General features: G+C 35.6%; 1 protein-coding gene across 1 annotated transcript in view; it reads left to right on the plus strand.

The window, feature by feature from the left end:
* The first annotated feature begins 337 nt into the window (after positions 1-337).
* The window catches only part of Vps60 (vacuolar protein sorting 60), a 44,215-nt gene continuing 32,415 nt past the window's right edge, over positions 338-12,137 (plus strand). The window contains exons 1-2 of the mRNA XM_081749201.1: positions 338-529; positions 7,492-7,643. Of these exons, the coding sequence (XP_081605327.1) occupies positions 461-529; positions 7,492-7,643 (221 nt within the window). The 5' untranslated portion in view covers positions 338-460. The remainder of the gene's footprint in view (positions 530-7,491; positions 7,644-12,137) is intronic.

A 12,137-nucleotide genomic window follows, 5' to 3' on the forward strand; every position in this document is an offset into this window, starting at 1 on the left:
TTTCAACCTGGAGTAAGTACAAGTTACTTCTCGCACGATCAAGTCGTGACTCTAGATTATGAATCGCATCCTTACTTCAGGCCCTTCTGAGACAAGCTTTATAATTGATTTTTGCATATATTATGTTGCACTACGCTTCGCAATTATGTGGTAACTGATTTGGAATACTGCCGTCTATGATGTTCATTATTAGAAAGAGAAAACCAAATTTTGCTTGCGTTGATGCAAACAGCCACGTGAAATGATTTTTGAGGTTTAATAATTGAGATTCTTGTAGTTTGAATAGAGCCGAGCTCCGAGGAGACAGAAACTTTTATTATCACCGTTCGTGATTGTGACTGTGATTCACTGTCCACTGTCGTTCTGCTCTGTTATTGTGCAGCAAATAAGTCAGTAGGATTAGAAGTGTTTATCTTTCTCACATAATTAAATTTCCAAGTGTCCTCTTACACATTTAAAAATGAATAGACTTTTTGGAAGACCTAAAGCGAAAGAGCCTCCACCAAATATTACAGACTGTATTGCAGGCGTAAGTGTTTACCAGATATTTGTTCTAGATAATGGCACTGTTACTCAATATGTTGAAACGTATTCTTAGATGTCAAGAAGTAAACTTAACTAGAGTATATTTCAACCATTATGTGGAAAATTCAATGTGTCCTATCCCTTTTTATGGGGGTATAGTTATATTCCTGAAGTTTTGTATTTCTTAGCAGGAAGTGCACTCTTACTGCCTTAAATAGTGTTCCTTAAGGGAGAAGTTGCCTTAATTGTACGGATTGGCTTAAAGAAGGTTGTTTATAAGTACAAAGTGAACATTTTTCATAGAAGCTGCATGTGTAAGAGCAGAATCGACTTAAACAACTAACTTGTGCTAGGTGGGCACTAAAAGCACAAGTTCTAAGTCACAACAGGAGCACAGCAGGGGGGCCGAGCGTTAGCGATGCGGTGTGTACGTAGGGGAGAAACGCGTTAGCGATGGTATGTATATGTATAAACTAGGCGCAAAAACGGGAAGATTCTAGGGCTTAAGTTTAGAGTTGCCCCTCCAGTCTGAAGTTGCCCTTGGACTTTGCAACATACAAAAAACAGTGCTTAAAGTATTAAACATTGTTACATTTCACCTAATTTCAGTACTCCGTGTGATTCACAAAAATTTAAAAGGTTTTCTTCATAATTTTTGCGCATCCGTTACACCTGTTCGCCATATTCGCCATATTTTACAACTACCATGCTGCTGAAACTTTCCGCAATGCTTCCGCATCCGGCAAATAGTACTAACTTCCACATATCTTTTCTCGTATTAAACATAACTCTCCTGCCGAACTTACATTCCTAAACATCAAATAAAAACTTCAAATTATCATTTCTTACCTCATTTCTCCTGTAAATTTTCCTGATTTTTATAAAAAGCGGAGGGGTAACTCTAAACTTACCGGTAACCCGATTCTAGAACTCAGGTTCCCCATATAAGTTAGTAGGCAGGTTGATACTTTTCTGTACCATAGTACAATACCTAATTCGCACAGTATTCCCGAGCAAGGGACAGCGATTGAAGGCGGGTTAGAAGTCTCGCAGGGCACGTTGTTTCCTTTCTTTATTACAACTCAATAGAGAGGAGGACCAGTGTTCTAGAATCCTACCCGTAAAAACAAACGTGGATATGACACAGCTTTGCGACACTTCTATGATTACCTTTTTCTCTACCTTCGCACAGCAATGTACACTCATGTCCAAAATGATTGTTGTATATCTATAACTGTCTTCTTGTAAAAATATAATTTGATAACGATTTTGCAGGGTACTTTTAATTAGAGATGCAAGGGCTCGAAAAACAAAAAAGGTTTTATTGAAAAAAAAACTCGTTATTTTCTGCTTCGCTATTTTGCTTGGGAAATTTTGGTTTTTTTTGTAAATTTTGCTTTAAACTGATAAAGTGGACTATGTTTCGCTTTTCTACAAAAAAAAAAAAAAAAAAAAATTATTTAGTGGTTGATGCAGATAATAATATGAAACCTCGAAAATAAACCATGAATTTCAAAAAGATTTTTTAAAATTCTTAACATATTTCCATTTCCAAGGGATTAACCAATATATGTAATAACATTTTAACCTCTTATATACAATAAGTACTTAAAAACAATGATACACAAATAACTACCAAAATTGTATATAGTATTTTTACTTCAAAATATCACACACCTTCTTTTTGAAGCAAAATAAAGAAAAACTTAAGAGAAATTGCACATCAAGAGCTTCGTTCCGGTTGTTCTGTACATTCTTGAAATTTTTCAGTTAAGTTTTAATTTTCATATACATTGTATGAACATTTCGAACAAATTTTTCACTGATTGATCACAAACGTAAAATAATCTGTTACCACCTATCAGGTGCTTCAGATCTGCAAAATCGATAAAGCTCTAAATTCTGTAATGCACTGACTGTTCCTTAAGCTTGTTCAGAATCGGGAAAGTATCAAATTTTCTGTTCATGGATCATATATGTAATAGACGGTTCATCTTAGCGTACGGTTTCCTAGGCTGTAGAATATATAAGCATCATCACGGTTTACCCAGTCCTGAAGGTTTTTGAATTTTTAACAAGAAAATTCAATATATCGTTACGATTTTTTAACATATATATATATAAGAAAAACCATGAAATACATTTAAAAAGAGTGGAAGAATTAATCACTGTTCCAATTCACAAGAAAGACGACAAAATTGATTGTAATAATTATCGAGACATTTTTCTTAACATTCTGTTAATAAGATTGACCCCTACGATGATGAAATTATTGGAGATTATCAGTGTGGATTTAGATTAAATCGACCAGATATTTACCATTCGACAAATACTCGAAAGGAAATGGGAATATATTACCCAGCACATCAACTGTTCATAGATTTTAGAAAGGCTTACAACTCGGTAAGGAGGGAAACATTGTACAACATTCTTACAGAATTTGGAATACCGAAAAAAGCTAGGTTTATTAAGTGTTTAAATGAATCCCAGAGTAAAGTCCGAGTAGAAAAATGGGAGCTTCGTCGTCGAGATTGGTCTGAAACAAGGATACACGTTCTCGCCGTTATTATTCAGCTTTGTTCAGGAGTACGCTGTAAGAAAAATCAAAGATAGGAACCAGGGCCTAGAGTTGAATGGTATTCACCAGGTTATGGTGTATGCTGATGATGTAAATCTGATAGGAGAACAATCGAAAGATATGCAGAGGCCTTATTAAACGCTTGTAGGGACATAAGTAAATGTAGAGAAATCTAAATACAAGGAAGTTCACAAGGATCGTAATACGGCAAATTATGAATGCATTAAAATATCAATTAATACTTTCGTCACAGTGGATACTTTCAAATATCTTGGATCAGTATTACAAGATCAAAATCAGACCCACAGAGAAATTAAATGTCGACTGAAATCAGGAAATTCTTATTATTATTCAGTTCAAAATATTTTGTCGTCGCGAATTCTGTCAAGGAATTTAAAGCTTAAAATATATAAAATGATAATCATGCCTGGTATGCTTTATGGTTGTGAAACATGGTCGCTTACGCTGAGGGAAGAACGCAGACTGAAATTATTTGAGAATAAAATTCTGAAACTAATATTTGGACCCAAGAGGAAGGGGAATGGGGAGTGGCGGAAACTTCATAACGAGGAACTACATAATTTATACGGTTTACCAAACATCGTTAGAGTCATCAAGTCTAGAAGGCTTAGGTGGGCAGGTCATGTAGCCAGAATGGAACAAAGTAGGAACGCTTTCAAAGTTTTAACTGGAAATCCCATGTTGTTTTTCTATTAAAGTAACCAGATATTAATGTTGAAAAGGGATTGTCTTCTCAGCAATACTAAGAAGGTTAATTATTTGTACTTATATTATCATTTGTTCCTTAAAAACGTTCTATAAGTAATTAAAGTTGTGATATTTTATGCAAATCAGTCATTTTGTCTGCACAGATAGCCTACTTCACATTGTAACTAATTTAGGTAGCAGCAGCTATATATTATCGTACTGAGTGTTAACAGAGTTATTGAAACTGTGTGCAACTATTTTGCTTCAGGGGTGTTAGAAATGAATCTTTCCGATATATTATATATTCTATCATAAATACCACGTATAACATCTAATATAATAGTATGTTTTTTCCTCTTCCTACTAAACCATTTTCTCTTCGTGATTGTCAAGACTAAGAAATGCTACTGCAGACAAAAAACACTTTTATTTAGAGGAGAATAAATGTTAAAATATTAAAGTAAATTAACATCAAATTGGGCTTTATTTAATAGACATTGCTGTTACATACGATTTAGTTAATATATATACCTAAGGTACCGGGATCGTTATCCGACGCCTCCACCATATGTCTTACCAGGTAGAGATAGTAACAATCCAGGATTTATCCCTTCACCTAATTTATTTTATAAAATATTAAAAACAGTCTTTCTACAAAGAGAATATATCAGAATCTTTCTTATAACAAGTGAGGTAAAGCAAGGAAATGTTCTGTACGGGAACCCTTTAGCTCAGCGTTTCCCAACCGGTGTGCCGCGAATGGGCCGCTAGTGTGCCGCGAGGAAATCGAAACTAAATTATTAATTCTATAGCAATCAAATTGCAAGATATTGGGAAAAATGTATATTTGTATTTAACATTAACATGAACCTCTACTATGAATCTACAATTTTGAGTTTCACACTGCTACTTTTCTGTACATTTTTAATGTTGAAAATAGTATTTGTTATCATTGTTATGGCCATTATTGCTTCTTTATTGTTGTAGACTATTTCGTAACTTGAAATTTTAAAATACATTCAGTCCTTTCGAGAAAGCAAACATGCATACAAATTACCTACATTTGTGTTTTAAAACTAAAAGAGATTTGTGTGTCCATTCGTTATTTAATGATCTTCCTTCTTAGTGAAAGGTTGGATACAGTTTTCAAGAAAAAATGTATTTTTAAAAGCCTTGGTCCCATATCTCATTGCAGTTGTTTTCTATTTTTAAATTAGAATGAAAAAAATAAGCATAACGATTTACCACGGGGGAAAATCAGTGATCGAGTTTTCTTCTCTGTGAGAAGGGGATCAGTAATCAAAGAAAAAATTACCACTATATTTTATATTTACAAATAATAATAATATCAATATGAGTGTGCCGCGAGAATTCAAGTTACACCTGTAGTGTGCCGCAAGTTGAAAAAGGTTGGGAAACGCTGCTTTAGCTCATGGCAACCTCCAGGGTGTCTATAGCGACTTCAAGATACGGTACTTTGGTAACCCCCTTGGTTCATGTCAGCCTCCAGAAATTTGGGCAAGGCAATACTCCTTCACCCTGGGCGACCTCAAGAACAGGTGTAGCTTAAGTGGTCAGTGGTCAACTGATAATTCTTTCCTCTTCGGGTCCATTTTTATAGCTGATTTCTGGGTGGGTCGTTCATCCTCGTACTGGATACTGTATGTGTATCGTCTGCTTTACTGATGATTGTAAACAATAGCAGGTGGTGTATGGATAACATGTGCTCGCACTGAAAGATGGGGATCCTCACTCTATATATACTCTAGCAAGATTTTGACATACAATTGTTCCTTACTCCTGTTCATAAGTGAGAGAATGAAGACCTATTTTGCATAGCCTGGCTAAGCGGTTAGCGTACGCGCCTTTGGCGTGGAAGACCCGGGTTCGATTCCCGGCGGGAGCTCATGTGGTTTAGATTCCACGTTAATCAGTAGGTCCACGTCTCATATAGCCTCGCTGCTGAACGGGACGTTAAACTCAAAATCAACTGAACTCATCCATTTTGCATAGCCCTTCATATTCAAATATTGATGGAGTATCGTATCAATTCTAAGAACGCTAGTGTCAGTTTTTATACCCAAAATCTCCGGTTGTATTTCGATTTTTTTCACCTTTAACGGCCTTATCTTGAGAGTTGTTTTATCGTTCTTCTTGAGATCGACCAGCGAGGATCATCTTTCACACCCCCTCTCTCTTCTGGTCAGATGATGGAATTCATCTGGTAGTGGTGTCAAATAAACACAGTTGGTTCCCATAAACTGCTTTCAAATAATCGGGGCTGTAGTGTGCTGGTGGTAAAGCATTCACCTCTGGAGCGTGGGGTCCTTGGTTTGATCACAGATCGCGCCAGGTGAGTTTTATGGTGGACAGACACCATGTACGTGGGTTTTCTCGTCGTTCTCTCATTTTTTTTCATTCCACCATTTCATTTATTCTTATCATCGCCGTTTCCTTTAGCATACACGGAACAGCCATGAGACGTGAAACTGAAACACTGCATTGATTTCAAGTCCTAATGGATTTTATTAGCGTTCTCATCTAGTTCGTAAAGTGTGTAAATGTAACATCGAGTGTTTTCCTTTCAAAAATCCATGCATAACCACCAGCTATTCTAACTAGAAAACTCGCAAATCTGTTCCACTCTAAGTAACCAAGATTGAACTTGCGCTGATAAATGTGTTTATAGGTCAAAGTCCACTGAATCCAGTGATGTTAATTAAAATCCCATGCTCGTTGTTGTTTCTACAGTGTGGTCAGCACTTGCAGCCGTCATAGTTTGGACTGTAAAGTTCTACTTCTTACGAATGGCTTGATCGATTTAGAAAAAAATGGATGAAGGACATTGATTGCCTACTTAAGTGACTACCAAACACCAAAAGGAAGGGGGGGGGAGGGGAGAAATGAGTCCAAAGGTCTAAACTGGTATTGGTGAATGTGAACCAAAATTAGTGTGAATATCATTGGTGGTCTAAAATTCTGACCTACAAAATTTAGTTGAGATCAGTAAAATCTAAAGGAAAAATTCAGTCATGGACATCATGGCCAGAGGAGCTCCTAGTTACAAAGTCACACGCCTTCCTAACTAATACGAAAAGTGAAAAAGTAACGAACAGTTAGACATTTATTCTTGTGTACGAATAAGGAACGACCAAACGCAAATTTTAGTTATTTTACTTGTAAGTTATAACTCTGCAACCCTGATTGATGTTTGTGAGAGATTTGGCCAACACAGCGTAAGTCACGATGCATCATGTTATCTTGTGTTCACGTGTTCTGGCTTCATGCATTCGCCTGCCTCTAAGAACAGTTCTTTAAACGCCTGTCGTTACGAGCAGTATAATCACGCTCTCAGAGGGACTGCAGAAATCATAACATTTTGTGAAAATATTAGCGAACATTTCTTCTCTTTCAGATACTTCCTTGGTAATTTTACATGTACAAGTGTGTCCATAGTGAAGTATCACAAGTTGCAAATAAATAATTTTCCTTCGATCAGTAAGATGTGTATTTTGTTTGCAATAGTCACATCATTAATACCACTAAGTCAACTGAATCAATGCTTGACCCTGTATATGGACGTTTTCTATGCCCCATGTATGCTTGTAAAAGTATGGAGTTGTGCATTTTCTATTAAATTTGCAATTGGCTTTCTGAGTTACTGTATTGTAATATTGTAGGTGGACAGTAGAGCTGAATCGGTAGAAAAGAAAATAAGCCGTCTCGATGCTGAGCTGGTGAAGTACAAGGATCAAATGAAGAAAATGAGAGAAGGGCCAGCAAAGAATTCGGTAAAGCAGAAAGCATTGCGGGTTCTAAAACAGAAAAAAATGTAAGTATTTTATGCATATTTGTTCGAAATGCCCTTCATTTGAACATTATTATTTGGGTGTAATATATGCAAAACAATATAATCCGATTCGTGTATAATTTTAAACATGTATAACTTTATGTTCTTCCTTGAGAGTTCATAACTACTTAAATCAGTGAAATATTTTTCTCCGTTTCTTTTTAAGTCAATTTTGAATATGCCATTAGAACAATTATAGTTAGCAAGAAAGTGACTTACCTTGTGTCTCCGTGTTCATTACTCTTCTTCCTCTCTGGGAACGTTATCAGCACAATTTTAATTATTGTGATTGCCGTGTCACCGGATCCTTGTTTTCACTCCCTCTGTTAAAGAAAACTTAGTGCAGATTGTTCCGTGACTTAATTTCGATTTTGAATTACGCTTTATGACTATCCCTGCACTCTCCGTTAATTCATTTTTTTTTTTATTTTTTTTTTACAAAAACACTATTTATATTAATAATTTATGCGGAGGGAGAAGGTAATCCCTTTTTCTTATAAATATGTGCCCTATAGCACCAATAAATAGATATTAACAACAGAATAATGTTTCTTCTTTTCTTTATTGTCACCTGCTGAAGTTCTACGCGTATAGAAGTAATATTCAGGATAAACGAAGTTGAAATACAGAGCAAATACTTACATTAAGAGCACTTGCGCAAATCCCGGGGGGATGAGGGGACATGTCCCCTTCAATCTTGGAACTGGGGACTGTTTTCCCCAGTAATCCGATTTGAAATGTGTTTTGGGGGGAGAAATGTGATGATTTGTGTCCGATTGCCACAAAGAAAAGTGAGATGAAATTGATGTCCCTTGGTTTGTTTCATTTTTAAAAAATAATCGTATTCTTTACCTATATCTTGGTAAACGGCAGTAATTACTTTGTATTTCCTTTTTTCTTTTCAATAAAGTCCAAACATGCCTAATTAAAAGATTAGATGTATATTATAAATTGAAAACCTTCATCAGCAGCCTTTAATTTCATTGGTTTCTCCACAGTGATCTTCGTATCGTCACTTAAATTCCCAAAGCAAATGTTTTTTTTTTTTTTTTTTTGTTTTGTTTTTTGTTTTTTTTTAACTAAAATCGCTTTCCTTATTGTGGATGAATCGTCACGTGTATGTTTACAATTATTTTAAACAATTTGTTTACAATTACATTTCAAACATACATTATACACAAGTTACATTTCAAATACAAACATTAGAAGCAACAATGCTTCGCGTCTTGTATGCCTATGCTACTGAGACTTACGTGGGCTCAGAGACACAACATACATTAAACGCTTTTTTTTTTTTATTATTATTTTTTTATTTTTTTATTTTTAAGATGAGGTTTTAATACCTACAAATTTAGAACGTATTTTTATACTTATGCTATTAGGGAACTTATTTGGTAAATAAAAGATACACAAATTTTGTGGAGGAAATGTAAGTAAAAGGAAACATCTATTAATAGCAAAGGTAGTGTGTCAGGCTCAATGCGAGTATCTTTGTTCTTAAAATGAGTCTAATTTGAAATTTAGTATTTGGGAAAATTTTGATAAGTGTCGGACTGAAGACAACACATAGCTTAAAAACAAACATTCAGGCGGGAGAGCAGAATTGGTAGGCATTTGTAAAAGAAACTGCAATAGACTTAGATGTGCCAATAAACGATTACTACTTACGGATATAAGTTTCTTCGTTTCAGTTTGTCGTAATTGACACAAACACTTCACTAATAACATAGTTGGTAGAAGTTGTTTGGCGGGCACTTGGTTAGTCCACAAAGTAGCACAGAACGTTTTCTAATTTATTTGGCATTAAAATTAATTGAAGAACAGTTCTAGGCGATGACCAATGAGAGATTGAGGCTCCGGCATCGTAGTCGGCTAACGAATGCAGTTTTCTTCTTTTCTGCGAGGGCGACGTGTTTTGGTGAAACTTCCCTCTTTTTGGAAGGCCACAAGGGCTCCTTCTGATTATTTTGATGAAACCAACAATGTTAAAATATTAGTCCTAGTTAGTCCTTTTACGATATATTAGGACATTAGTACAATATGACGGAATACAATGTTGTCCCAAATGTAGTAACTCAAATTCATAAGGAAACTTCTTTTTTAAACGAGCACTAATCAAGGAAGATTCAAAATTTCATAGGAGAAAGCCGATGATCTGTCTTCATAGTTGGCCTTGTCTATCTCAATTGTATTGTTTCTCTTTCACTATTTCGTAGTGTTTAATGCAATTCGAATTGTGTAAAATTAGATTCGTTATTTTTCTATCAAAACTTTATCATTAATATGAGCCAAGGCACTGCATCTACAATGAAAATTTTCTTCCTTTCTTGTTTACTAAATGCGTAGATGGTTGCATATATAGCCCAGTAAATTTAGGCCAAAAATAGAGTGGAGATGAAACAAATTCATAATTAGCTGAAATTTGCAGGATTAGCTCGTAGAGATGTGTAGATCGAATCCTGGAAAGTCTCCTAATTTTCAATATCCACTTCCATCCAAAATGGTGGATCAAAGATGACCGCCAAGCTAAACTCATCCTAGAGGGTTTCCTCCATATCTCAGTCAAAAAACATCATTTTTCGATTGTATAAAAACTTATGTACTCTTGAAGGATGACTGTTGTGATTTAAACCTAGTTATCCAATAGAAGTAGTGTAAACGAGCTGAAGGCCTAGTATAGATTGATATTTAATGTAAAAATGTGATTTTTTTCTGGCTTACAATTTAATGTTAATCTGTTTAGTCTCATAAATTTGAAACAATTGGTAAATCGTAAGAAGTGATTCGAAAGTTCTTTGTATATTTGTTTTCGGACGAATGTCTAAAAAAGTGAAGCTCCGTTGAAAAATGGCTGACATATTTGATTCTTACCGAAATGGCCATTGTTATCTCAAAGTTGAAATTTTTGTGTTCAGTTGGGTACTTGATAGATAACTATAAATGTTTCTACGTTACTTTTTCATACGTCACTTCTGATTGAAGTGGCTTCCTAAACAACATAAATTAAATCTAAAAATATTGCAATCTCTCTTCCCACTCACATTGCACTTCTTTCACTGTTTACATCGTGTTATCTATTCTACTAAAAGAGGTTCCGTTTTGTAGTTGTTCAAGAAGCACTCCGCAATAAGTAGAATTTTAGGAAGTTTCCAAACTTTCTATGGTGTCTGCAATGTGGTAATATCATCTATGAAAGTTTCTTATATATTCCAGTGAAAACTGCATCATGTTTGAAGAAAATGTAACTGAACTACAAACATTTTTTTTTTTTTTTTAATTTCCCATAAGAATAACATTGGTTGTAAACAGTGTAGAATTAGTAGTTTATATTGAAGTGAATTTAAGCTTAGACGACAAACTGTAGTTTATTTTAATAATTTTAGTGCACGTATATTCATATTTTTTTAAAGTTATCTTGTCAAAATAGATTAAAGCACTGAATTTAATAATTTGCGACGCCATTAAAGTGGCTGCTCTACTTTATTTCAGACTTTGAGGAATCGGGTTGTGTCGTATCTCCGATGAAAAAAATGAAATGAAATCTTTGAGTTTTACGTCCCACGGTTATGCCGGTTAGGCTAAATGAGACGGTGATGATGAGTAATGAACGAAATGGTGGAATGAAGAAAGTGGGAGGAAACGGGAGAACCCTGAGAAAACCCACGCATACGGTGTTTGTCCACCAATAAGTTCACTTGGCGGGGGCTGGGATCGAACCCGGGACCCCAAGTACCAGAGTGGGGCCGCGGTGGCTCAGTGGTAGAGCGTTCACCTCTGGTGCTAGGGGTCTCGGGTTCAAACCCTGCTCCCGCCAAGTGAACTTTGTGGTGGACAAACACCGTGTGCGTGGGTTTTCTCGGGGTTCTCCCGTTTCCTCCCACTTTCTTCATTCCACCATTTCATTCATTATTCATTATCACCGTCTCCTTTAGCCTAACCGGCATAACCGTGGGACGTAAAACTAAAAATTCCATTCCATTCCCAAGTACCAGAGATAAACGCTCCATCAGTGAGCCACCGTGGCCCCTATCTCCGATGAAACGTTTAACTGGGTTAAGTAGGTGCAGTAATATTATCTATTCATAAATACAATCTATTCAACACTGGTTTATGCAGCAGAAGAATAAAATAAAACTAGGGAAAAAGAATGCATAATGATGGTCAACCCTTGTTTTGGAAAGTTGTTAAAATCGTTACCGCAGCAAAACAAGGGACTGATCTGTCAAAAATTGTTGTTAGGTTTGGTGGTTTCTAGGTGGGTCTTACCTAGGCACTATTGGGTACCTAATGTCAGGCAATGGAATCGAGAAGCTGTGGAGTTTGTTGTATATACAGTTGGGAAAATGATGAATGGTCGTGATTATTCCAAAGCCCTAATAGCTCATTTTCTGACATTCATTGTTTTGTATGTGATACTTCTTGAAGATTCTCTAAACGAGTTGAATGAAGAATTAAGAATGAAGAATATTATCCATA

Source organism: Thermobia domestica, chromosome 2, assembly GCF_964235325.1.
Source record: "Thermobia domestica chromosome 2, izTheDome1.hap1.1, whole genome shotgun sequence".
In the NCBI taxonomy this organism is placed as follows: Eukaryota; Metazoa; Arthropoda; class Insecta; order Zygentoma; family Lepismatidae; genus Thermobia; species Thermobia domestica.